Source organism: Lodderomyces elongisporus, chromosome 4, assembly GCF_030384665.1.
Source record: "Lodderomyces elongisporus chromosome 4, complete sequence".
In the NCBI taxonomy this organism is placed as follows: domain Eukaryota; kingdom Fungi; phylum Ascomycota; class Pichiomycetes; order Serinales; family Debaryomycetaceae; genus Lodderomyces; species Lodderomyces elongisporus.
The window spans coordinates 440,296-466,332 of record NC_083676.1 but is presented as its reverse complement, the minus strand read 5'-3'; the positions used below and the strand labels follow the sequence as shown (position 1 = coordinate 466,332).

The 26,037-nt window shown below is 36.7% G+C and overlaps 11 protein-coding genes across 11 annotated transcripts; 5 read left to right on the top strand and 6 right to left on the bottom strand. All coding sequences in view use genetic code 12, as the record gives it.

Moving 5' to 3' along the window:
- Nucleotides 1-164: 164 nt before the first annotated feature.
- Nucleotides 165-2,150, bottom strand: PVL30_003325 (uncharacterized protein; the record flags this gene model as incomplete). Its single annotated transcript, XM_001525879.2, has 1 exon — nucleotides 165-2,150. The coding sequence occupies one exon, from the start codon at nucleotides 2,148-2,150 to the stop codon at nucleotides 165-167; it is 1,986 nt and encodes a 661-aa protein (XP_001525929.2).
- A 1,683-nt stretch (nucleotides 2,151-3,833) lies between these two features.
- Nucleotides 3,834-4,178, top strand: PVL30_003324 (uncharacterized protein; the record flags this gene model as incomplete). Its single annotated transcript, XM_001525877.2, has 1 exon — nucleotides 3,834-4,178. The coding sequence occupies one exon, from the start codon at nucleotides 3,834-3,836 to the stop codon at nucleotides 4,176-4,178; it is 345 nt and encodes a 114-aa protein (XP_001525927.1).
- Nucleotides 4,179-4,443: 265 nt separating this feature from the next.
- Nucleotides 4,444-6,249, bottom strand: PVL30_003323 (uncharacterized protein; the record flags this gene model as incomplete). The annotated part of the gene is made up of 1 exon (XM_001525876.2): nucleotides 4,444-6,249. The coding sequence occupies one exon, from the start codon at nucleotides 6,247-6,249 to the stop codon at nucleotides 4,444-4,446; it is 1,806 nt and encodes a 601-aa protein (XP_001525926.2).
- Nucleotides 6,250-6,838: 589 nt separating this feature from the next.
- On the top strand, nucleotides 6,839-9,358 carry PVL30_003322 (uncharacterized protein; the record flags this gene model as incomplete). The annotated part of the gene is made up of 1 exon (XM_001525875.2): nucleotides 6,839-9,358. The coding sequence occupies one exon, from the start codon at nucleotides 6,839-6,841 to the stop codon at nucleotides 9,356-9,358; it is 2,520 nt and encodes an 839-aa protein (XP_001525925.2).
- Nucleotides 9,359-9,910: 552 nt separating this feature from the next.
- Nucleotides 9,911-11,758, top strand: MSC7 (Meiotic Sister-Chromatid recombination aldehyde dehydrogenase; the record flags this gene model as incomplete). The annotated part of the gene is made up of 1 exon (XM_001525874.2): nucleotides 9,911-11,758. One exon carries the CDS (start codon nucleotides 9,911-9,913, stop codon nucleotides 11,756-11,758), a length of 1,848 nt encoding a protein of 615 aa, XP_001525924.2.
- A 435-nt stretch (nucleotides 11,759-12,193) lies between these two features.
- Nucleotides 12,194-12,535, bottom strand: VMA10 (H(+)-transporting V1 sector ATPase subunit G; the record flags this gene model as incomplete). The annotated part of the gene is made up of 1 exon (XM_001525873.2): nucleotides 12,194-12,535. The coding sequence occupies one exon, from the start codon at nucleotides 12,533-12,535 to the stop codon at nucleotides 12,194-12,196; it is 342 nt and encodes a 113-aa protein (XP_001525923.1).
- Nucleotides 12,536-13,041: 506 nt separating this feature from the next.
- SWR1 (swr1 complex component) lies at nucleotides 13,042-18,354 on the bottom strand (the record flags this gene model as incomplete). Its single annotated transcript, XM_001525872.2, has 1 exon — nucleotides 13,042-18,354. One exon carries the CDS (start codon nucleotides 18,352-18,354, stop codon nucleotides 13,042-13,044), a length of 5,313 nt encoding a protein of 1,770 aa, XP_001525922.2.
- Nucleotides 18,355-19,087: 733 nt separating this feature from the next.
- Nucleotides 19,088-20,013, bottom strand: PVL30_003318 (uncharacterized protein; the record flags this gene model as incomplete). Its single annotated transcript, XM_001525871.2, is given in 3 exon segments — nucleotides 19,088-19,724; nucleotides 19,992-19,998; nucleotides 20,010-20,013. 3 exon segments carry the CDS (start codon nucleotides 20,011-20,013, stop codon nucleotides 19,088-19,090), a joined length of 648 nt encoding a protein of 215 aa, XP_001525921.2.
- Nucleotides 20,014-20,395: 382 nt separating this feature from the next.
- PVL30_003317 (uncharacterized protein) lies at nucleotides 20,396-20,719 on the bottom strand (the record flags this gene model as incomplete). Its single annotated transcript, XM_001525870.1, has 1 exon — nucleotides 20,396-20,719. The coding sequence occupies one exon, from the start codon at nucleotides 20,717-20,719 to the stop codon at nucleotides 20,396-20,398; it is 324 nt and encodes a 107-aa protein (XP_001525920.2).
- A 191-nt stretch (nucleotides 20,720-20,910) lies between these two features.
- On the top strand, nucleotides 20,911-23,575 carry PVL30_003316 (uncharacterized protein; the record flags this gene model as incomplete). Its single annotated transcript, XM_001525868.2, has 6 exons — nucleotides 20,911-20,951; nucleotides 21,137-21,376; nucleotides 21,429-21,435; nucleotides 22,159-22,167; nucleotides 22,320-22,700; nucleotides 22,889-23,575. 6 exons carry the CDS (start codon nucleotides 20,911-20,913, stop codon nucleotides 23,573-23,575), a joined length of 1,365 nt encoding a protein of 454 aa, XP_001525918.2.
- Nucleotides 23,576-23,942: 367 nt separating this feature from the next.
- On the top strand, nucleotides 23,943-25,616 carry PVL30_003315 (uncharacterized protein; the record flags this gene model as incomplete). Its single annotated transcript, XM_001525867.2, has 1 exon — nucleotides 23,943-25,616. The coding sequence occupies one exon, from the start codon at nucleotides 23,943-23,945 to the stop codon at nucleotides 25,614-25,616; it is 1,674 nt and encodes a 557-aa protein (XP_001525917.2).
- Nucleotides 25,617-26,037: the final 421 nt, after the last annotated feature.

Sequence of the window (26,037 nt, the reverse complement as noted above, 5' to 3'; positions counted from 1 at the left end):
TTTAACATAATTTGAATATATATATATATATAATTAACAGGATGGACAATATTTATGGCGAGTTAAGTAACTAGTAGATAGGTAGATGGACTTTGTGCATTAGTTGTAAATGCAAATAAGTATTTGGTTTGGTATTTTTCTTCTTGCTTTGTTATTTGAACTACCTACACTAGGTAATTGCTGGGAACTAGTCCAATTCTACAAGACAAGGTGTTTGCGCTATCGTCCCCTCTTATAATTCCGATTAACCAGTTGTGGTTATCTTGCAGGTATAAACTATCTACCCGTTGGAAATCGAAAATGATTTCGATGGTGTCACCTTGTTTAAATGATAAATCACCAACGTGACGCCCATCAAAGTCGTATTTGGCCACTCGTTCTGTTGATGCTGACTTATCGAGCTTGTCAAAAAATTTTTGCCACAAGGACAATTCATAAGCACGTGTCATTGGTGGTCTTTCAGATGAATTTTGCACAGTCACAGGGAAATCCCATGATAATACATTTTTTTCTGCTGAAAGTGATGGCGATAAAGCCAATGGAGCTACTTTGATCTCATTCTTTGCGGTATTATAGATTTTGCTCAAGTGTCTCTCTGTAGAAGATTGCTTGTCACTTGATGTTCTTGTTGTTACTCGACTAAAAGAAGCACTTGAAATAGAACTAACATCCGAGGAGTCTGAAATGATGGAAGATGCACCATCATCATCGTAATCATCATCTAGATTCAATGACTCCATCGATTCGTTGAGTGCTGAAGGATATACTGGCAATGACAGCTGGTTATACGCCTGATCTTGATTTTGGTTTTGACTTTGACTTTGACTTTGATAGTGTGTTTGTGTTTGTATCAAGATGGGAAGCGCAGACATTCGTCTTGGTGGTAATGGTGGAGGCGGTGTAACTTCTTTCTTCAAAACAACAACATCTTCAATAGCAATCACCTTGCGTGGATGGTATGTTTCAGTTTGGTTTGCTTGAGGATTCTCATACTTGACAAAGGCGTCCAATGGGTCAATCGCTACAGTGTCGTTGAACATTCCCAGTGTTTGATTCTTTGGCTTTACTACATGTTTCTTTTCCTGTAGTCGATTAGTCATACTAACCCAAAACTTGTGTGTCTTCAGTGCCTTATCCTTGTCATCGATATCCTCATTTATATCTGTATGTTTGCCCTGAACAACTTGTAGAAAGGACTCGAGTTGGAGTCTCGTCCGTGTTATATCTTGCTCCCATTGTGTAGTTATAGTTTCATAATCAGGAATTGTTTCTTCGTTCATGTAACCGTAAAATATGTTGAAGTACTTCAAGGTCTCCATTGTCTTTTCGTAAACGGTTGTTTGGTGGCAAATGAGCAACTTGATGATATTTTCAAGAAACTCTTGCAAAAAAGACATTATATGTGGCAAAATTGCAACCGCTTTGTCGTTTAGTGCATTATATTTGGTATCGATTACTTCAAATTCTTTCAAGTATTCTTCGATATGCTTCTGGTCCTTTTCACTCAATGGTGGTTGTTTTTGGTTCATTTTGGCAATTTTCCTATTCAAGATATCTTGGTCTTGTCTTGCTCTATCTCTGTGCTTGATCAATTTCAAAGTTTCATTTAATCTTTTCCGCATATTCTTGATCTTCGGGTTTAATGAATGGGCAAAGTATTCGTTTTCTTCATCCAAGTGTACTTTCAACCCTTCTATTGACCTCGTGTATTGATACAACTCTTCATTTACACTCTCAATTAAAAACTCTCTCTCTTTTGGATGAACATGGGGAATAATTTGTGTAGCCTGGTAAACGTCAAAGTCATGATAATATCGCTCAATGTTTTTGAAATGTAAAGAGTTGGGACCAATCAAATTGATAAAGTCCTTGGCAACCTTTAGATTCATTGCAAGCACCCCGGGGAGTAACCTCTTGTAAAGTTGGTTGTTTTGTGATATCAAATGCTTCAATCCTTTTCTCGCTTGCTTTAAATCATGTTTATAATCAGAAATCAATTCATCGTCCTTGTCATAGTCTCGATGGTGGAATGTGATAGTATCCTTTACAGTGCGAGAGAAATGGTGAAGCTCTGTTCCCGTTGTTTTATAAGCGTCTTTGATGTGCGTCCCCACATTATTGGAAAAGGACTTAATCGTATCCACAACCATGTTTGCTGAAGGAGCTGATTGAGAGGATTTCGTTTTTGAGAGATGAAATGGTTTGGGAGTAAATATCTTATCAATAGGGAGCTGATTCTCACTTGTGTGTGGGTGTGTGTATATGTACACTTTTATATTTATATATATATATATTTATTTATATATATAATTCTTAATATGTGTAGGAGAAAGTATGAAGCAAGTTGGGTGTCGATGAATATATGTCTGGAAGAAGCCTTTTTATTTTCATGATTTTGGTGAAGTTTTTTGGAATAAATATTGGTCCATATAATCAAAGGGAAATTTCGGATATTAAACATGGGTTTGGATGACGTGCATTTAAGAAATTAAGGATAAGGTCCGACATGTCACCACTGCAAACGCTACCTGATCGGAGAAAACATCCGAGAAAGCATAGCAGAAGAATGAAGAGACGAAAAGAGGGTGGAGAAAGAAGAAGAATTGAACGAAGGAATAATAGGTAAAGAAAGTCACTCAATATCTTTACTCTAACTTAATCATTATTGATGATTATTCCATCCAAGTGGAAGCAAAATCATCATAAAAACAATTTTTTTTGTTTGAAATTGTTTCAGTGGGAAGTCTTCATAGAGTATAGAACCAAACTTTTGAATTAGTTTCACAATAAATAATCTGCGCCACTGCTACAGTATTTGCGTATAGGTATGGAAATTTACATTTGAGCCTAGCTTAACTTTTTCTTTCTATAAAAAAACGACAAAGTCCAATAGTTCTTTCGCAGCAATTTATTTTTATTTCCAAAAATTAAGGAAATATGAAAAAGAAGATGAAAATGAAAAAGAAGAAAAAAAAACAAGAAGAATATGTTGATGTTGATGTTGATGAATATAAGAATAGGTGTTTCAATAAACGTGAGGATAGATGACGTAACTTAGCTTGTCTTTTTCTCTCTCTTTCTCTGCGCGCGGATTCGACTGACTCACAGTGGGTCGATTTTGTGAAAGCAATCTTTGGTCCTGAAGCAGCAACTTTAACCTATATTTCCTTTAGGTTTGGCAATGACATTCAACCCATCGAGACTAGACTTGAATTGAACACAACATACACAATACTATTAGGCATTAATGGATTTGAGTTACGTCAATGGACTGGCGCTCTACTTCTCTATACAACATCATTTGATTGAACATACAAAAGAAACTATGGTGTGGCGTGCACAGAAAAACAAAAAGGGAGAGTGAGAGAGAAGAAGAAGAAGAAGAAGAAGAAGAACAAGTAGAATAATAGAACTTATACCCTCTGTTCCTCTTCCCTTTCTTTCTCCCCCTCCCCCTCGAGCTCTTTGTGTCTGATGTAGTTTAATTGTGCGTGCCACAGTGACAAGCTATTTATGTCCAAGAAAGTGGACTGTAAGAATAGTTGCTGTTCATGATTAATTACCAGTTACGTCAGAGTCGACGAAACAACGTATTTCTCCCCCTCCTTTTTCTCTAGTACAATACTACATAATTGCTACATTCTTCCAACCCGAAAAAATAACTATAAATATCCAGCAATTGCTTCGTTTTCACATCAATTCTTTCCACTTGCCTATTTCTTCCTTTTTCTTATTCTCCTTCTTCTTCTTCTTCTTCCCATCACTGAAAATCAAACTAAAATAAAAAAATCAGTTAGTATTACAACCTAGATTAGAAACATATACAAATCAAAATGACAAATAACCCTCATAAATTCTTCTACAAAGGTGCAGACAATGACTTTGTCATTTTCGTTGACGATCCAGAATTGTACAAGAAATACAAAAGCGGAGACACAACAATTCCATTAATTGATATTGTCTCAGTATTCAAAGTGTTTATCAATAGACAAGGTGGTGCTGATGGAATTCTAGATGAAGCTTCTAAGCAGGATTTGAACAATAATTTTAAGACTTCGAATGTCGACGAAGTGATTAAGATTATTTTGGACAAAGGATCAGACAAGCACAATTCTGATCTCAATGATGAAGATGCTTCTCGTAACGACTCAATTGGAGCACGTGATACTGGTAACTAAGTCAGTACTTGCAATGGATCAAAAACAAATATCAAAGAGTCTGAAAGTGCCCTATTCATTGAACGTTGAATGAATACAAAAGCAAAAGAGGCTGATCTTTGAATTAGAGAAGAAATGTGATAGAAAAAAAAACGAAAAAAAAAATAACAAAAAACTCGAAAAGAACAAAAAAAAAATGATGCTTAACTCTTGAGTATACTATTAATGACGGTTGATTATAATTGATGTATAAAAAACCCACTAGTATATAGCACGTGAATCATAACTAATGAAACTTGTTGAAATAAATGTGCGTTTCAGCAGAAACCAAGTGTGCAAATAACCTCTCATTTATGAAAACATCGAGTGCTTTCAAAACCAATTTGTAATGCACCTTATCTAGCTCACTACAGCGCAGGATTTGAGTTTCACCAGCTCCCCTATCGTGTAGACACCATTCTGCATGCAAAGAGACTTTAATGTGTTTGTAGTGAAAAACTTTAGAGGTCTCTAAATTTCTTTGGCAATATGTATCCACTTCTCGTGGAACCGCATGTAACCTTACCATAATATTTGCATCATCTGCAAACTCACAGGATCCGCAGTTAACCTCATTTACCATCACCCGAAAATGGGTTCTCCATATTCTAAACTCTAAATGACTTGGATAACAGAGCACAACTTCAAACTGGACATAATGGACTCGGAACACCAATTTGATTGTATTTTCACTAATCAAGTGCAATCCCTGGTTAAAATTTTTGGACTCGCAATACACTGTAGTGTTTGCCAAAGGAATTATGAAATCAACCTTGAATTTCTTTCCATTCTTTTCACCTAGTTGTTTCTCGAAGTTTCGCTTGATAATATTTCGGTACTTGAGAATTAGTAAATGACTTTTAAAGAGGATTAATGGGCAATGATGCACTTTGGGCTTGCCATTGTGAACTGTGATTACTGCTGAAAATCCAATTAAGACCGGGTCGCCAAAAAAGTCAATGTTTAACTCGACATCATTATACTCTGAACAACTATAGGGATTATCATTTTTGCTCTCTTTGTGTTTGTCGTTGTTGTTGCTGTTGCTATTGTTGTCAATAACACTATCCCCCCAACAGTGTTCAAAATCAATGAGCTGGTCAAGGCTGGTCTTCAAATTTTGAATTGATTCATCAAAATTTTTTTTGGCATCATTTATTTGATCAAGACTCCGATGTATGATTGATAGGTTTTTCTCAAGAATAGTATTATCAAAACCTAGAATGGAATATTTCTTTGAGAGGTCCTTGAGAAACAATGGGTACTTGAGAATTCTCGAAATTGGCTGCCGACAAAGAGAACTAAAGGAAAGGTCCTTGTTTTGAACACCGACTTGTCCAGCTTCAATCAAATTTCGTACTCCTTGAACCATACTTTGCGTTGAACGATTTATGTTTTTAAAATTAGTCTTGTTTGACATATTTTTTGCCTCATTAAAGGTTTTTCCAACTGTTTCGTGTTGAATGCAGAACCACGAGTACCAAAAATTATGTAATCCAATTTGCGCAAGCAAGACTGAAACTTTATCTACCTGCTTTTTGATATTTGTGATTTTGTTTGACATGATATCATCAAGATCATAAAGTATAGTCTCGTGAATATTGATAATTTGCTCTAAACAGAGTCTTATTATTACAATGGGAGTGGGAAGCTCTATTTTGATATTCGATGACACACTGTCAAGGTACATCTTTTTCAAATAGTATAGTTTCTCAAGATAGCTTCGTTCCGTATACACCACTTCATCTAGTGTTTTCTGTAAATATATCAATTCCAGTTGCTTTGGTCCTGGTTGTGGAAAAAACACTATTGAAGGACTGGGAGAAGATTCATAATCATCAAAAAGGAACTCAGCAGATTTTGGTTTTGATAGCATTGAATTTTCATTTAAATGTCGAGAAATTGAGTAATTAAATCTCACATTTTTGAAAACAAAGTCCAATGATTTGGAAGAGACTAAAACTGCAGATTCAGCTTTATCTTCTGTTTCAGTTGATGTATGGGGCTGCCCGCTTAAACGGGTGCTACTCTGTAGGTGCTGCTTTGTATACATTTGTAAGTCAACTAGTTATGTCATCAAAAAATTTCTGTAGATGTATCATAAAGAAGAAGAAAAAGAAGAAGAAGAAGAAAAAGAAGAAGAAGAAGAAAAAGAAGAAACTCAGCTTTGTTTTAAAGCTAGAGGAAAACTTAGGATGAATATGGTAAATTTCGTTTCTTGCGAATACGTTTTTCTATTATATCTTCTTATAAACTTTGGTTGTTTCTACTTGATTTTTGATATTCCAAAAACACAAAGGATACATATAGCCACAAATGAAGCATTCGTATAATGTTGTCACACATACAGAGAGAGAGAGAGAGAGACACACACACACACACCTTCTATATATGTATATGTATATGTCTTTGTCTTTCTTTTTTCTTTTTGCAACCGCTTATACAAGTAGCAATAATATTACATAATATGTTACATAATAGTTCTGTTCAAATTTTGTCTTTTTGGTATCAAAGACTTTCTCATTCAAAAGATACGAGAAATACACTATACGCATAAGAGAAGGAAAATCAAAGTCAAAGTCAAAATCAAAAGTCAAAAATCAAAAATCAAAGATCAAAATTTTTCCCTAGATTACTACAAAATGAGTGCAAGGGCGCTTAAGAAATTAGGAGGTAAGAGCCTTGAAGATGAGCTTAGAGCTTTAGAAAACAAGCGGTTAGGTCATACAAAAAACGGAAAAAAAGCAACAAACAACGCCGATGGCGTTGATGAAGATACCGACGAAGAAGACAAAGACAAAGCCGAACAAGAAGATGAAGAAGAAGAAGAAGAAGAAGAACAACAACAAGAGAAGAACCAAACGAATTCATCCAAGTCGAGGTTTAATGCCTTTGCTTTTTTAAATGATGATGATGATGATGATGATGATGATGATGAAGAAGAAGACGACGACGACAACGACGAAGAAGAAAAGAAACAAGGAAAAGATGACAAAAATGATGAATCAATCGAGAACGATATAGAAGGGTCTAGTACTATAGATTCAATTAATGAGCCGGAATCTAATTCTTCTATTCAACCAGTATTGCAAAGTAAAAATTCCAAGAAACAAAAGAAAAAGACAAAAACAAAAGCAAAAGCTAAGTCTAAGAAAAAGGCTAAATCACAATCGCCTGGTTTGAATAACGAGGGTACTTCTAGAAAAGATACTGAAGAAGACGATGATGATGAAGATGATGATGAAGATTTAGATGCTATTTTGGCAGAGTTGAGTATGAAAGACAGACAAAATGATAGCATGAAAGGTACGGTTCATTTCGCATCAGAGCTGTTTACATTTGAAGATGAGTTTGATTCCATTAACGAGCCACAACAATTCTTTGATTCAAATTACAAGAAGTTCACAACTAAAAAACTCAAAGAGTCACTTCCATTACTCTCGGTAAACTCCGTAAGGAATTTGGATCCAGACCAAGAGTACAGAAATCTATTTGGCAATTCTTTGTCGTTTGATTTGATAGAAGATGCAAATTCAACTAGTTCTTTAGCGATATTGCCTGAAGCTCTTGAGCAATACAAGAAATTGGCCAAGATGACTAGAAATTGGGGAGGCAAGGATCGAAGGAATATTCCTGGTACATCGAGAAAGTTGCTCTTGTCCAAGATTCGAGACGACTGGCTTCCAACACATTTGAAAAGTGTGTCGATGGAACTTTTGAGTAATGATGAGGTGAGACAAATATACGCATATAAGGAAGACATAATTTCCGAGGATGAGCTTGAAACTAAATTGGAGAGGGAGAGGGAATTGGGTGTACAGTACTTTAGATTCAACAAGGTTCACGATATCAAGAACCGTGTTGCAAATACAAAGTTCTATGCGGCAACGGTGTTGACACCTGATCCCGAATCACTTTTCCAATTATTGCAAGTGAGTCCATATCACCATGAGACTTTGCTCCAGGTGGCAATGGTTCTTCTTAGACAAGGTGACAATAAAGCCACATCAAATGCATTGATTGAAAGGTCTTTATTCACTTTTGACAGAAGCTTCCATCGCGTGTTCCATGAGTTGTTATCATCGGCCCAAAATGGTTTAATTCGACTTCCATATGAATTTTTTTCAAACAGACAATTCTATCTCAATTTGTTTAGGTACATTGTATCTTTGGGAGAAAGATCGTTGTTTAGTACTGCCATGTCGTACTGTAAACTATTGTTAAGTTTATCACCGGCAGAGGATCCTATGGGTGTACGATACTTTATGGACTTTTACGCCATAATGAGCGATAACTTTGATTATTTAATCAAGTTTAGAAAGTCTCCACTTGTTACATGTTACACGCGATGGTATACGCCAGGTATAGCCTTTTCGACTGCGCTTGCGTACTTAAAGCTAGAGCAAACTGAATTGGCAATCGAAGAGCTTCGAAATGCCGTTAAGGAACATCCATACACCGCCTACAAAATTCTCACTGAGATTTGTATTTCAAACAATGTGCATTTAAAGGATTCTGATTTTGATGTTGATGCAGAAACACTCATCAGTGCCGAAACATACTTAGTTAGGGCCAAAATATTATGGGCATCAGACTTGGAATTTTTAACAATCAATTTAGAATCCAATTTGGCAGAAAATCGTCAAAAATCTTCAGGTTGGTTCTTTGGCAGTAGTGGTAGTAGTAGTGGTAGTGGTAGTGGTAGTGGTTCCAGTCCTGGTTCTAGTTCTGGTGGGAACGGATCCATCACAAACACTTTAAAAAACTTTTTTGGCCGTGTTGGACTAGAAGGCTCCACATCAGCTCTGGCAAAGAATAAGGATGTTCCTTTCAATCTAGTCAGGTTTGCTATCCTATCAGGTGAAAACAAAATAATGGGAAAACTTCCGCAAAAAATTTGGAACAGGGATGATCTACACGAATACGATGTATTACCACCTCAAGACGTATTGTATGGCTCCGAGAGTTTAGATACTCAAAGCCATCGAGAGCGGCCGAAAATTACCGATTCTTTTATAGACTATGTCGATCAGAATTTGCTAGGTGCAATAGTGCAGGAGAGAACTAGAGGAGATGACCGTCAACTTACCGAGGATGAAATGAATATAATGCGGCAATTACTCGAACAGGTAAATGAAAGAGACAACGAGCTAGAGGAGTAAGCAGGTGTTTGATTTAATTAGATATAATTAAGGTAACAAGGGCCGAGTAGACAAAGAGTTTTACTTTATAATTGTAATCTGTAGGTCCAGCAGTATATATTTCAATTTTCACTCGTGAGACAAAAAGAAATGAAAACGAAAAAAGAAAAAGGAAGAAGAAAATGCTCATCAATTTGATCTCCAAAAAAGATGTGTCGTCTACTGTTATGAATTTTTGGTTTCTTTTGTCTTTTTTTTTGGTTTCTTTCGTCTTTTTTTTGGTTTCTTTCGTCTTTTTTTTGGTTTCTTTCGTCTTTTTTTTTTATCACTTATTATCTTGAATTCCTATTCGTTTTAATTTACGTTATTGATGGTGGTGAAAGAACGGGTAAGGATAATTTGTGTTTTGTTGGTGGTTTCGTGCGAGTCGCGGTTCAAAAAAAAAAAAAAAAAAAAACACTCATTTTCTTCACTAAAAGCACTTCCGTGGTTCCAATTTCTTTTATTTTCCAATCTTTTTTATTTACTTTTAGTTGTAAAAGAAAAAAAAAGTCAAATTATGGTCCTAGCATAATGATTGCAATTGACTTGGAGTTCCATCATTGGCAATGGCAGTATCAAATATCAACTACTTTTATACTATTTGTTATAATCCCAGCGCTTTATTATATATATTCAAAATACATTACCTCGTCACCCAATGGATATAATAAACTTGAATCGCCCATTAAATTAACAGTGACAATTCCCGACGAAGCAAGACCCAATTGGAAAGGTAAGAGACTATACCCCAAACCTAGTATTATTGTTGAGAATGAACCAACTAAAATTAGGGGTTATTGTCCAGCCACTGGCCAGGATCTAGGCATTTACGAAACTACATCTCGTAGTCAAATGGATGAGATGATTGCCAAAGCAGCCAAGGCACAAAAGCATTGGAGCAAGAGCTCTTTCACATTGAGAAGAAAACTCCTCAAAACTTTAGCAAGGTATATTCTAGAAAACCAGGAAAACATTGCTCGAATTGCATGTCGCGATTCTGGAAAGACTAAACTTGATGCGTCGATGGGCGAGATTATGGTGACCTTGGAAAAGTTGAATTGGATAATTGCTCATGGTGAGAAAACTTTGAAGCCAAGCCAGAGACCAGGACCTTCCAACTTTCTCTTGGGCTTTTTGAAAAATGCAGAGGTAAGATACGAGCCAATGGGCGTCGTGTCAGCGATTGTTTCTTGGAACTATCCATTCCATAATTTGATGGGACCCATTATTGCTGCTCTTTTCACAGGAAATGCCATTGTTGTTAAATGTTCCGAAAATGTTGTATGGTCGAGCCAATGGTTTGTGGAAATGTGTCGTGCAGCATTGAAAGCTTTAAATATAGATCAGGACTTGGTTCAATTATGCTTTTGTTTTCCAGAGGATGCCAATTACTTTTCTTCGCATCCAGGTTTGAATCATATCACATTCATCGGATCTGAAACCATTGCCCATCATGTTGTGGCAAATGCTGCCAAAGAGTTGACCCCGTGTGTTGTTGAGTTGGGTGGGAAAGATTCGTTTATAATTTTGGATGACATTAAGGATGTTAATGCCATTTCATCAATAGTACTTAGAGGCACGTTTCAAAGTGCAGGACAAAACTGTATTGGTATTGAGCGAGTAATTTGTTTGCCAAACGTTTACAAGCAATTGAAGGAAATACTTTCCGAACGTGTTAAACAGTTAAGAATCGGATCTGACATTGACCAGTTGGATGATGTAGATATGGGGGCGATGATTTCCAATAATAGGTTTGACCAGCTCGAAGAATTGATTGCAGACGCTGTTTTGAAGGGTGCAAAATTATTACATGGTGGTAAGCCATATCAGCATCCAAACTATCCTCAAGGTCATTTTTTCGAGCCTACACTACTAGTAGATGTTGACGAAAGCATGAGGATTTTCCACGAAGAAGTATTTGGCCCTATTCTAACCATGATTAAGGCCAACAACGTCGACGAAGCCATCAAATTGGCCAACGGCTCAAAATTTGGGTTGGGTAACTCAATATTTGGATCTGACTTTACCCAACTCAACAAGTTGGCCGATGAGCTCAAGAGTGGTAACGTGGCCATCAACGATTTTGCAACATATTATGTGGCTCAATTACCATTTGGAGGCGTGAAGAAATCGGGTTATGGAAAATTTGGTGGCGAAGAAGGTTTGCTTGGACTATGTAACGCTAAATCTATAGTTATGGATAAACCCTTTTTCAGACTTATGGGTGTTGCCACGGCAATTCCTCCTCCCATAGATTACCCTATACCCGATGGCAAAAGAGCTTGGAATTTTGTGAGAAACTTAAACATAGCTGGTTACGATGGAAGAATGTGGGCCAAAGTCAAGGCATTCAAAAGCCTTGCAAGAGGTGGTGCATGATTTTAGAATGTTAACCAATATAAAGAAAAATGACTATATAAATACACAACTAAAGTATTTGACAGTTTTAGTAATCATGGCATTGTCAATAAACACGTGAAACAACAGTTTATAGAGCAGTTGAGACGGGATCATGAAGAAAGAAGATAAAAAGAAAATGAAAACAAAAAGTTCTAATTATCGTAATAAGAACATTAAAAAGAGAAAGTATATATATATATATATAAAAGAACTTGATTACAATGATAGACTAGCTAAGAAACTATTGTAGTATGGTTTGATCCAATTTGATCTGAATTAATTTAATTTGATTAAACTTGAGGTTATTTGCTCTTGATTGACCTGGTTAGACCTGGTTCGACCTCAGTTAATCCTATTCAATCTCATTTCATTCCGCTCATTTCAAATCATTTCAATTTTTTTATTTCTTTTAAATCAATGGCCCGCATTTATGTGCAATTGAGGGTTTGGTGTGATGGTGGCGTCAACTAACAATTTGATAACGGACTGTTTCTTTTCGGTAAACTGTTTTTTCAAGTCTTTTAATTCTTTTTCTACTTCAGCGTCTGCCTCTTTATCAATTTTTTCGTTGATACCTTCATGTTCTTGCTCGTATTTCTTCAAATCTGCTTCTTTTTGCTTCTTGTAGTTTTCAATCTCTTGTTGTGCGTCCTGCTTTGCTGTCTTTAATCTATTCGTTCTGTATTTTCTTGCCTCATTGACTATCTCGGCTGCTTCCTTCTCCGTTTTCAATAGCGATTGGATACCAGATGACATCTTAAGTGTATTGTATTGTTGCGTTTTGTTTTGCTGTTGCTAATGCTATTAGTACTACTATTGTTGTCGTTCTTAAGTATCAGTTCAATGTTTCTTTAATCAGCGATAACGTGCGTGTGGTTGTCGAAGTTAAAAAGAAGCGAGCCTAAGTTCTTGAAACCTCGTACTAAGGTTTTTGTGTCACCAGCAAAACAACTTCAATTACAGAAGGTAGTGTCTAAATGGCAAAGATCAAACACGCTTTTTATCAAGACTTATCAAGGCCAAGGCCAACTTGAAAACAACTTGGAAAAGCAGAAGCAGAAGCAGGATCTAGAAAGCGGCGAAATTGACACATAGTATAGAATGGGGTAGTGCACTGTCAAACCAAACTAAAAAAAAATAAAAAGAAATAAAAGAATTGAAAATGGAAAAAGGAAATATCAATAATTAAAGAATGAACGTTATGGTGAACAAAAAAAAATTAATATTGGATTTTATTTGCAATTAAATTCAATTAGACACATCTATAAATATCCTTCACTAATAAAACGTAGCATGTATTCGTCAATGTGGCCAATACCTTCATCATAGTCCAAATCCATGTCAGCATCACCTTCATCGTTGGCAGTTGCAGTATTGAGTGCCAAGTCGGAGTTTTCGCGTCGACCGTTTGCGTCTTCAGTAAAGTCCTCGTCATCAACTGCAACTTCTTTCATAGCAGCGCCTGCTGCAGCTCTATCTTCTTCATCTTCTGCTTGCGCTAGAACCGAACCCATCTTGCTATCACCGGAAAAATCAATTGTCCGTTCTGCGATATCTGTAACGTTTGAGTCGCTCACTAAATCGCGAACAGAAAACTTGCCGAAATAATCCGTGGTAAACTCACCTTCTTGAATCACTACATTATCCAATTGTCTTTTTTGGTTTGCTTTCTTGATAATATTGGATTCTATAGTGTATTCAGAAACAAAACGGTAGATGTGTACATCACGAACCTGTCCAATACGATGGCAACGGTCCTGACACTGTTTGTCCATAGCCGGATTCCAATCCGAATCGTAAAATATAACGGTATCTGCTCCCGTTAAGTTTATACCCAAACCACCGGATCTTGTAGAAAGAATGAAAACGGGTATTTTTGGGTCGCGATTAAACTTCTCTGTTAGTAACTGTCTATCCTCAATTTTTGTTGCACCGTCTAATCTCATATACCTATACCCATGGATATTTAAAAACTGTTCCAAAATATCCAAGACTTTGGTCATTTGTGTAAAAATCAACGCCCTATGTCCATTGGCAACAAGATCCCTCATCAAAGTCGCCAATTTCTGAAGCTTACCACAATCATACTGCAACAAGGTCTTGTCAGGAAAAGCAATCGATAATTTGACTTGAGACTGATGAAATGGATTCAATATCTTGCCATCAAGAACTTCAGAATGTACTCGATCTTGTAGAGATTTGGAAAACATCTGGTTGTTTAAATCTAAGGTGACAACTGCAGGAGTCAAAATTGAAAATTTCTCAATCGCGTCAGTCATTAGCTCTGCTCTTTGCGATACAGTTATGCCAAGTTGAATAGACGTATCATTTGAGTCAACTGGTTTCACAATCTTTAATTTGTTTAACAAAGACTTGCCATAAATAGGTTTTCTGTTGCATCGTAATTTATTTATATAAGACACGTGCTGGATCTTGTCTCGCGCCTCTATTTGGTCAAGAGCTTTGAGTTGCTGATATGATTTAACATAATGGGGATTTTCAAAGGTATTAACCTCGCTCGACACAGATTTCAATTGAGCAATTTGTTTTTCAAAATCGGTAATCGAAACTAATTTACTAGCCGAGTCAGCAACAAAATAGTCCAAGTTTTCATGTCTAGTGATATCTAAATTCAAAACTTTTAAATCAACACAATCCATTGCATTGCCATTGGTCCAATTTTGCACTGCGCTATTTATAGCAAGATATGTTGACGAAACTGCTTCAGGCATAGCAAAGGATGTCACAATAGGACGAACCTCGAAAAGATCAGGATGATTACACACTTTTCTCAACTGCATTAAACAGTTTATAATAGACAAAAAGTTACCAGACATCAAGGTCTCTTTTGTCTTTGCCCGGGACATAAAGTCATCATACAAATACCTTTGGCGCTTCGATAATCGACAATAAACAATATGCTCATATTTACCAGGCATTTGCTTTTCGACATCCTTTTTTAAACGACGTAATATATACGGTCTGAGCACTTGATGCAATCTCGACACAGTATTTCGCGTTTCCTCGTCCATCTTACTGGTGGTCTTTTCATTCTCGTCAATCAAATCTGCATTATTTGTAAGCGTGGTTTGCTCGAGGATCTTATCTACGGGCTTTCCGAACCATTGTTGGAAATCTTCCAAGTTGGCAAATCCTTCAGGCATGGCCATATTGGCTTTTGAAGACGGCATTAAGAAATACAATAATGACCAAAGTTCCATCAAATTGTTTTGCAAAGGCGTACCTGTAAGTAGCAATCTATTCTCAGTGTTGAAATTTAGTAAAGCTCTCCACCTTGTGGATCGAAAATTCTTGATATTATGAGCCTCATCAAGAATCATGTATCTCCATTTCTTTCTCTTGAATGCCTGTTGGTCTTGTACCACTAATTGATAAGAAGTTATACAAACATGGAAAGCATCCGGTTTGAACCATCCTTTTCTCTTTTGTGCTCGCTGTTGAGGCGAACCATAATAAGTCAATACCTTGAAACCTGGAGCAAATTTTTTAAATTCCATATCCCAATTCAACATGACAGATGTGGGCACAACAATCAAATGCGGTCCCCAAACATGATGCTCGCATGCTAAATAAGCTAATAAAGATATCGTTTGGATGGTCTTTCCAAGACCCATCTCGTCTGCTAAAATACCATTCGTGTTGTTATTGTAAAGACTTGCCAACCAATTAAGTCCCTGTTTTTGATATGGTCTTAGTGTGCCTCGAAGCAATTGTGGCACTGGCACATCCTTGACTTTCGCGCCATTGATTATTTCCACAGCACCTGTATCCTCCTCTGATTCTTTGTGAGTATCATCGACATGGCCGTTGCTTATTGGGGTCTCTCTATTGTTGGCTTTACTTTCTCCATTTACTTCCTTTTCAACTCCAACCTCCGTGTCTTTCTCACTTTCTACTTCTTCTTCTTTTTCTTTTTGTTTTTCTTCTGTTTCTTCTTCTTCTGTTTCTTTTTCTTCTTCTTCCTCCTTCTCATCATCATCATCATCTCCTGAGGTACTCATTTCTTCGTCACTTGAAGAATAGACAGAATCTAATTCAGCATCCTCATCGTCATCGTCATCATCAGAATCTTCCATGCCACCGCCGAGTAAACTGATTAAACTACTAACAGGCTTTGCATCTGCATCAGAGCTATCATTGTCTACTTCGCTTCCCAAGTTGTCCTCACTTTCATTCATTAAAGTCTTGCCACTCATCTTTCCATTTTTGATCGATAAAGCTGTCGTTTCAGATTCGGAATTTGTTATAAGCTCTTGACTAGCATTTTTTGTATTGATTCCATTTTTGTCATCATCCTCCAAATTCTTCATTTTGATATCGTTTGTTTTGATCTCACTCAATTCTGCAGCCTCCATTGACCCTTCAATCCCAGCATATTTTTTTCGAAGCTCGTCAACAGACAAATTGAAGTCATTGTCATCAGTACTAGAAATTTCCGTCAAATTTTGATTGGACGACATCTTTGAAAGAGGTTTAGCCCCTTCATAATCATTATTCTCATTGTCATCATCAGAATCTGAACTTGATAAATAATCATCAGAGTCTTTGGAAGCATCGAAATCATCACTCAGAGGCAGCATCTCGGAATTATCGAAATTGCTTTCAGCATCAGCAGTTTGCTCTCGCGACGAAATTAATTGCGCTTCAAGAAGTTGAGTTGAGTGTTCCAACATTTGACTCAAGTGTTCCCTTCCTTTAATCTTTTTTAATTCTTCATCTTTTTCCGACTGAATTATACTGTAAACTTTAGCTGCCTCATTCCATCTTCTTTTCACAGCTTGCATCACGGTTCTGCTCAATTTCTTTAAGCTTAACTCTCTTTCACGCTGAAGCCTTTCCTTCTCTCCTCTTTTCCTTTTGAAATGTTGATCAACGATAAGAGCAACTTTCCTGGCTCTATTAATATGTTGCTTCCTCATCTGGTGATGGATTCGTGAAAAGGAGGCACCCTGTGCAACCAAGTGGTCTTGAAAAGTCATATTATTGGATGTTCCAGGTAATTTTGGTGAGACAGCATTAGCATTTCTAAATGGGTCATTTAACTTAAAATTTGATGATGATGGAGGAAGAACAATTTTCCGACGTTCAATTTTTTGATTTGTAAAAACCAATGTATTTTCTGCATATATTTTATTGTAGATGTCTTTAAACATTTTCTGTTGTTGTTTATTAATTTCATCGTACTCTTCTTTTGTATATGCAAAATCTATTGCATTGGCTTCATCAATGATGGGAGTCTTGTACCTGTTTTCCAAAAATGTGCTTAATCGCTGAGAAAGACTCGATGTTACCTCACGCTGTGCATTGTTAAGATTTGTCACTCGAATTGTCTGCGGTTGATAGTCCAAGTGCTGTAAATCTCTCTCGGTAGCCGCAATATCCGTTTGCATTTGATCTTGCGGTTGTGGCTGCCACCCAGGAATGTGTGAAGGGTGTGTTATCAACAAAGAAGGAACAGTAAGGGATACACTAACTTTTTTGGAATTATTGTGAAAAACTCCGTGTGGATTAGGTGACTGGTCCGATTTTTCTTCTTCTTCTTCTTCTTCTTCTTCCCCTTCTTCTTCTTCTTCTTCCCCTTCTTCTTCTTCTTCTTCCTCTATTTGCTCTTCATGCACTTCTAGCCCTTCCTCATCATCGCTATGTTCAACTAGTTTGTCATCTGTAGATTCTTTGGTTGCTACATAAATCTCTGTTATTTTCTCATTCTTTTCTATTTCTTTAATTTCTGACGACTCGATTTCTCTCGCTCGCAAGGTTGGTTTGTGCTTGCTTTTAGGTTTGCTTTTCAATTTATCATTGGATTTCGGTGGCGGTTCGACTTTCTTGACAACTTTTTTGGAAGTGTTTGTCTTATTATTGGTTGTTGTGGATTTCAGTTTCCCTGGAAGCTGCTCTTGTTGTTGCTCTTGTTGTTGCTCTTGTTGCTCTTGTTGCCCTTGTTGCCACTGTTGCTGGGGATCTAGATTCAACTTCTGGTTTACTTCTGGTTTCTTTGATATATATCGATTTTCCTCCATTTGCTTTTGCAATGTAAAAACTTCCTTTCTGAATGGGTACATATTTTGCAAAGCATTTTCCCTCTCCGTCAACTTCTTTCTTTGAAATCGAAGTGGTAGGCTTTTTATTGACGTATCGTCTTCAATCTCATCATTCCATTTGATACGGTAATTGTTATCATCACAAAACGCTTTGTAATGCTCACGAAGCAGTTGTTGAGGATTGTTTTCCGAAAACTCATTTGGCTTCCATGCTACTATCGATGCATACTCCAAAAGTTGATATAATTCGTTCACGGCTTCAGCAAAGTCAGTCAATATGGTTGCTAATTGAACTTCCTTAGTCTTGCCTTGGGTCTTTGGTTTCTTTTTTTGTGGTTGCTCCTGTTGCTGATCAACACTATCATTATCATTACCATTGGAATTCGCATACGGGTTTGGACTTTGCCTCTTGTTTCTTTGCAAATTCAGCAGTTCAAATGAATCTTCTGACGTAGATGTAGTATTCTGACTAAGTCTCGACAGCAGCCGTTTCCCGGTTCTGGCATTAGGCATTCCCAAATATTATTAGTCCTATCCTGTAAAATGGGTTTTGTAGCTTTTTTGTTTTGAAAAATGTATATATTTATATGTACATGTATATATTTTTCAGGAAGAGAGGAAATGAAGTCGTAATGTATATTTGTTTGATTCAAGTATTATGCACAATCACCATCACCCATTACCACCGAAAAACGCGCGCGCACATGCAAAACAAAAAGGCAGAAAAAAAATTAAGTAAAAAAAATTGAGAAGGAAAAAAAAGTGTATGTGTGTGAGATTTTGTTATATTCACGAAAGGAATGTTAATAAAGACAGTGATTTTGTTCACATCATCCGGAATTCATATGTATTGGAATATTCATCTCTTCTAACCAAAAAAAAGATGTAAATATGGAGCAAAAAACAACATGGTAAGATTTAAATTGAGGCCTACAGTTGACAGATAAGGAAAAAGTCTCAAGAGAAAAGAAACAAAAAAAAAAGGAGAACAACAAAGAAAATGATAGTATTACTACTATTCCAAATAGTAGTAATAGTCACAGCATCAATAGTAAAATAAAATCTTTTTAGAGCTGACAATTGTAAACTGTTTTTTTTTAAAAACTTTATATCGTGTATTTGAATTTTGAATAAGTCCTATAAAATGATGTATAAGATTCTATTGGCTCGTCGCAAAATTCACCCTATCTCTCTGTTCCTCTAGTTTCACTCACTTTCTTCATTTCCCAACTTTGATTATTCTACTTTATTTCAGAGTGTTGATGAAGGCGTCGTTAGCTTTGAGATAAGATTCTGTGTTGCTCTTTTGTTCAACATCTTGTGGAAGAACACCGCATTCCTTTTCAGCAGTGTGATCAACTTTTGCTTGGTAAAATGGTGCATTTTCATCTGAGGTTGAGCCAAGAGCTTCAGCCATTCCATTGTATGGGAAAGATCTAATCATTGCTGGCTTTTCGGGGTTCAATTGGAAATAAGCAACCAATCCAGCAGCACCAAAAAGCAAACCAAAGAAAATGGCATTTTGCTTGAGCGCTTCTGAATCTGAAACAAAATCGTAATAATCGGGTGACCACATATCGTACAAGTCAGCATCCATATTCACGGGGTCATTCAAGTTTCTTCTATTTTGTTGATCATCGTATTTGGCGTATGGGTCCCTTGATTGTGCAAGCACTGGCTCAGGGTTCTTGTAGTCACCGTATTCTGGGTGGTTAGGGTCAGCTAGCGTGATTGTTTTTCCTGTGGGTAAGTCAAGAATGGTTTTATCTGAATAGTTTCTGATGGTTCTTATGGATCCTAGTTGAGCGCAATTGACCTGCTTAGCGGTTGCGTTCTGTAAAACACCAGATCTGACAATCCTTTGAACAGACCTCAAACTTGTTCTAGAAATCATTCTTCAAGTATATATATATATAGTTCTGTGTATATGAAGATATATGTGCTGTCAAAGGTGAGAGCAAGGTTGTTTGGGAAAAGCTAATGTTTAGTTTGTCAGGTGTCTCTCTTTTCCTTTGGTTTTATTTCCTTCTCTTTTTTTGGATCTTTTTTTTTTGCGCTCTGGCTATCCAATAAAAACCATCTGCTTAACAATTACACAGAATAATTACAATACTGATAATTTCGGCTATAATGATAAATAAAAGAGGAACTTATCAACTCCAAAAAACACATTTTCTGAGAGAAGACTCGATTAGAAAGTAGTAAGAAGGTTATATATATATATTAATACATATATATATATATGTATAGGTGAATGATGGATACTAATGAGAGTTGGTTAATTGTATGTAGATGTTGAAAAGACTAATGTTTATTCACATCCTACTTAAACAAAAAAATAACTATCTCTAAATTACTCTTTACTACCAACAACCCATCCCAATAGAACCGTTTCAATTCTTCTTGCTGTTCTCTATCCGCTCATCCCCATTCAAATGTCCAGTTGTTGTTTTTTTACCACAATGGGTGGCGGGGAGAGATGAAAATAAGATAGAAAATACGAGTGTTGATTAGAATAGACCATCACATACATTCATAAATTCTTTTCCGCTAATTATTCTTTTGAAATTTCTTTAGCATCATCAAACTTGATGGACTTTAGTGGTGACTTTTCTCCGTCAGCATACTGCAAGAGGCCAGTGTAACCTTGTATCTGAGAGCCAATATCCTTTGCAATAAATGCAGTGCCTAAAAATACTGGGATAAATGCCAAAAGGACACTTGTGTTGTATATGTTCCAGTACTCATGCACTTGTGGTGGGTTCAAATTGAAGTTGAATTTGTTTTGGAAAGGGTGAGCCTCTTTGGTAGTTGAAGCTCGTGTTGTGCTCAGCTGGAATCTCTTTGCTATCAATCTCTTCGACAAACTATTAAACATTATGAGTTGTAATGGGACTATGTATACGTTGAATGTGGAATTCGTTCAATGTTCAATCGACTAGTATTTGAAGATCCAAGAAGCTCTCGTTCTTTATTCATTAAAAATTAAAATGTTTGCGACATTTTATATTTTTTTTTTTGCGTCAGTCTGAATTTCACATTCTACGACAGAATAGCCAATAGAAAACCATGGCTAATATAACTGACACTACAGAAGTTGCAGCAGAAAAGTTATGGAGAAAACAAGTGAAGAATGAACGAAAGAATAAGAATGTTTTCTGCAAGCTAACTGCGTTTTGGTTATATCATCAATTAAAGTTCATTGATATGAATTTGCTTCTTCACCAGTTATTCCATCCTTTCTAAGTGTTTTTTTAGAATATCATCAGAAATTTATTACTAACAGATTGTCTAGATACTTTCAGAAGCCCGATGAGATACATTATAGATATGCGAAGCATGTTTTGAGATATTTAGTATTGACCAAGAAACTCATGCATTATTTGACTTGTGAAGAGGGTGACGAGAATTATGTTGCATATAATGACCGAACTTTTCTTAGTTTGTCAGATGATCTTATTAGTATGACAATTTCTGATGATATTCTGAAAACAGTTAGAAAGGATGGAATAACTGGAGATATAAAGCTAGGTTAGTTGCGAAGGGATTCACACAACGTGAAGCCCTTGATACGGTACTTTTAATAGTGCACCCGTCTGAGATTCAGTTTGACTCTTGAAACGGCAAGACTTTGACTGCTTACCACAATTGTAGCTATCAAATCTACTAAGTAATATATTTGTCTGTAAATGAAGAAGAAGAAGAAGAAGAAGAAAAAAAAAAAATATTGAGTACCTTGAGAAATCCTTTTATTTCCTTCTCTATAAACCTTAGTAGTCATTCTTATGAACACTTTGAGCATTGTGATATATGATGCCGTGTATGATATTACGTTTGTGATGTTTCTAGTGAAGTTATGAGATATACAACAATGAAAGCAGAATCCTGGTTTCTTCAAATAGATATATATGTGTGTGTGTGTGTGTGTGTGTGTGCAATTTTTGCTAAAGAGATAATCTTACCATTTAATGGATTGGATTTTGGTTGCAAAAGTTGTTGCAAAAAAAAAAAAAAAGAATAAAAATAAACCAAACTAAAGTAAATAAGAACCCCAAACATTCACCTTTTCATCTTATGCCCCCCCCCCCTCTGTTACCCTGTCCCAGTATCTTTTTACATTTTGCTTGCATTCATCTAATAAACATACTCAACTATTTGCTTCGCCATTTCAATTATAAACGAAAAAGTAAAACACTAGGAATAAAATTGACCCCGACAAGATGGATTGCATCGGGTTTCTCAACATAATCAGTTTATCGAGCTCTAAAGTCATCTGTTTTAGCAAACATAACAGTGTTAATGTACCATCAAATCAAGGAGATTCCTGTAAAGTGGTTTCAAACTTGAAATTTCCATTGTTTACCCAAAGTGTTGCAAAAATAGGTCGAGGAAAACTGTGCACGATTCAAATAAATAATCTTGCTGTTTCTCTCCATCATCTCACTATATGGTCAGTGCAATTTGATGTAGACTGCAAGCCAATTGTATATGTCATTGACAACTCGAGAAATGGCGTATTACACAACTCAGAGGAAATGCAAAAAGGAGAGATTAGATACTTAAGGCACGGCGATAAGCTTGAACTCAAGACTGCATGCACAATTGAATTCTTTGAATCTGAATCTTGTTCTGTTATTGATTCCCCGGCAATGTCCCAGGTAACTCAAAGTGTTAATGGATGGCAAATATCATCCATCAAGCTAGGATCGGGTTCGTTTGGCTCGGTTCATATTGCCAGGTCGTTGATTCACAAGGGCGCTTTTGCAGTCAAAATCATTCCCAAGCAGAAAACTAGTCGATTTGATAATTCCAAAGTGTTCCAGAGCAGAGAGGCGACGCTTCTACTGAAAATTAACCATGTATGTATACCCTATGGGCAAGCTTCATGTCTCGAACTCATAATCAATCAGTATCGCTTTATTGGAGATGAGTAAATTCTCAATTTTCCTTTCTTTCCTTTTCTTTTTGCTTCTCTTGCATGTTTTGTTTGTTTTAGCAGCCAAAGTAGTTTGCTAAACATTAAAATTTTTACTAACATCTGCAATAGCCAAACATCATTAAAATTCATGAAGCCATAGAAAAAAATAACAAGTTTTATATTTTCCAGGATCTCATTTGCGGCGGCGATCTCTTTTCCTACCTTGTAAACGACAATTACTTAAAAGCCATTCCCGAGAGAGAAGCTATATTTATTGTGTTTCAAATAATGAAGGCACTTCAATTCTTACATAAGAATTTGCTTATAGTACATCGTGATCTCAAGTTGGACAATGTCTTGATGCACATTCCTTTGCCCAAATCAAGAATTTACCTTTGTGATTTTGGAATCGCTAAACAATTGCCTAGTGGAAGGACCACAACTTGTGTCGGAACAATTGAATATAGTGCTCCCGAGGTATTCAAATGCGACTCTAACGGAAGGGCCATTGAGGCGTACAATTTCAAATGTGACATCTGGTCCTTGGGAATAATCACCCACATCTTACTTTCCGGAATCTCACCATTCTATGCACATGAAAAAGCCTCCATTTTGTTAGCTTCTCGTGAAGGAAAGCTAAATTTCAACAGAAAACAATTTTCTCATACTTCTAGCTTAGCCCAGAGGTTCGTATCGGCATTGCTTAAAGTAGACGCAAGCAAACGGTTGGATATCGACGAGTGTTTCGAACATGGTTGGATTAAAAGGAACAAGGCAAAGTTGGAAGCTTTCTACCGTGATCATATATTGATATGAACCAATATAGAGTTCCGTCTTGATTTTTTTTTCCTCTTTCCATCTTGTCTTGTCTTGTCTTGTCTTGGCTTGTATTTTCTTGTATTTTCTTTCTCTCGCGCTCTCGCTCTCTTTTTTTTTTGTCAATTGTTCCTTTCTCTGATTTTCATAAATACCGCACTTGAGGTAAATTTGAGATGAAGATTAACTGCTTCTGTTATTTGTCTTTTATTATTATTATTATTCTTTTTTTTTTTTACTTTGCAATTTTCCATAATTTTTCTATTCTCTAACTTGTTAATTTTTTTGCAACTGCATCGTACCACACAAATAGCCAAACACTTCAATCGTAAACCTTCAATAAAGACAAACTCATCCAACTATCCAAATGCTGTATTACAATATTCAAAGAGACCATTCGCGGCGATACGAGAGATCTGAGAGATCTGAGAGGCTGGAGCAGCGACACGGGGGCTACAATTCTAACTATGGGAGAAACACACAGGATGGTGGAGGGCATACAGGTCATCAGAATAGAAACTACCGCAACCATCATGATTATCTGGCTCGTCTGACACCAAACCAATATTCATCGTATGCATCTTCATCTTATAGATCAAGACAAAATGTTTACCTGCAACATAACCAGAACTATGATCTGACTCAACAGAGCCAATCGGGTCAATCGGGTCAGCTGGGTCCACTGGGTCCACTGGGTGGTCATCAGCACCAACAATTTCAAATGTGGATGGGTGATTTGGATCCTTATTGGACTGAAGAATCCATTAAAACCATGTGGAGCACACTTGTTTCTGCTCCAATATTTGTGAAAATTGTGCGAGATCGGGTCAATCCTCTGAAACCACAATTTGCCTTTGTTGGATTTGACTCGCAAGAACTGCTTGATTTGGCGGTGAAAAGGAACGGCCAACCAGTCCCTCAGTCTCTGCGTCGCTTCAAATTGAATTATACAAAAAGTGGGGGCAGAGGTTCTTCTTATGCTCAATCCCAATCTCGGTCTCAGTCTCAATTTCATGCTCAGTCTCAATTTCAGGCTCAGTCTCAATTTCAGTCTCAGTCTCAGTCTCAATATAATGTTGGTCTGAGATTTGGTAGTGGAGTAAAGGGAAAAGGAGGAGTAGTGGGCACTCATAATGGTGCAGCAGCTACTTCTGCTGCTTTTGGAAGTGGCATTGGCAATAATAGCAGTTATAGCAATAGCTATAACAACAGCATCGGGGGAGAGTTCACCATGTTTGTTGGCGATCTCTCACCTGAGGTTTCAGAAAGTGCACTTTTTGCAAAGTTCAATTTGAAATATCCAAATCAGATCAGATCTGCTCGAGTTATTATGGATCCACTTACAAAGAAAAGCAGAGGGTTCGGATTCGTGAAATTTAATGGCCATGACACATTAAATAAAGCTTTGAAAGAGATGCAAGGGCTCATGCTAGGATCAAAAGCTATTCGAGTAGGCATTGCTGCAGGGTCCGAGACAGCTCTTCAATCCGCACCTTCTGAGACAAGAAATGAACTTTATCGAATCCAGTTGCCGCAGCCACAGCCCACTGCAAATTATAACAGTGACGAAAACAACACGACATTAACACTAACTAATTTACAATCATTGATAACTGAAAAAGAGCTCGAACAACATTTTGCAGCGTTTGGTGATATTGTCTATTGCAAAATCACGACAGATGGCCAAACGGGGCATGTTAAGTTTCTTTTACGATCTTCTGCCAACTCTGCGCTTATGTACATGAATGGTTTGCAAATCAACGGACTAAAACCAGTAATTGGTTGGGGTGCTACAATGAGAGTTTTGAACGAAAAAACTAATTTCTTGCCTTCAAATTCTGGACGATACGAAGCATCAGATCCTGTGCCCTCACTTTATATGCCAAACCGTTTCAAGAAAAGAAAATTTGATAATTTCGACGAGACAGTCGTCAAGGCTTTAAAACTGGAACTTGATGAAAGCGAGATACACCAAACTAATCAAATTGACTCTATATATCTAGATGACAAGATAGCGCGGGCCGCTATTCTTGAGTCATGACCCCTGAGGCAAGTTTGAATTAGATTTTATGTGTAGAAATACGTATATATAGATATGTAATCCAAGTTGGCTGCTTATGAAATATTAAATAAAACGATGAACTTTCGTTCTATTGTAACAAAAGAAGATAAATTTTGAAGAGTTTATGCTGAGCTTTAAAAGGTTTTTTTTTTGATTCTCTCTCTCTCTCTCTCTTTCTCTCTCTCTCTCTCTCTCTCTCTCTCTCTCCCGCCTTCTTTTTCATTTTTCTTTATTTAAATCTTTTTGAATTCTTGAATGTCTGAATACCAGATTTTGCTGTGGTTGTAATTCCCCGTGCAAAATTTACTGAAAAGGACTTTGCTCACACACAAAACTCGTATAGGATTTCAACTAGTTTATTTACGAAAGTTACTCAACTGAATACTCACACCCTACACAC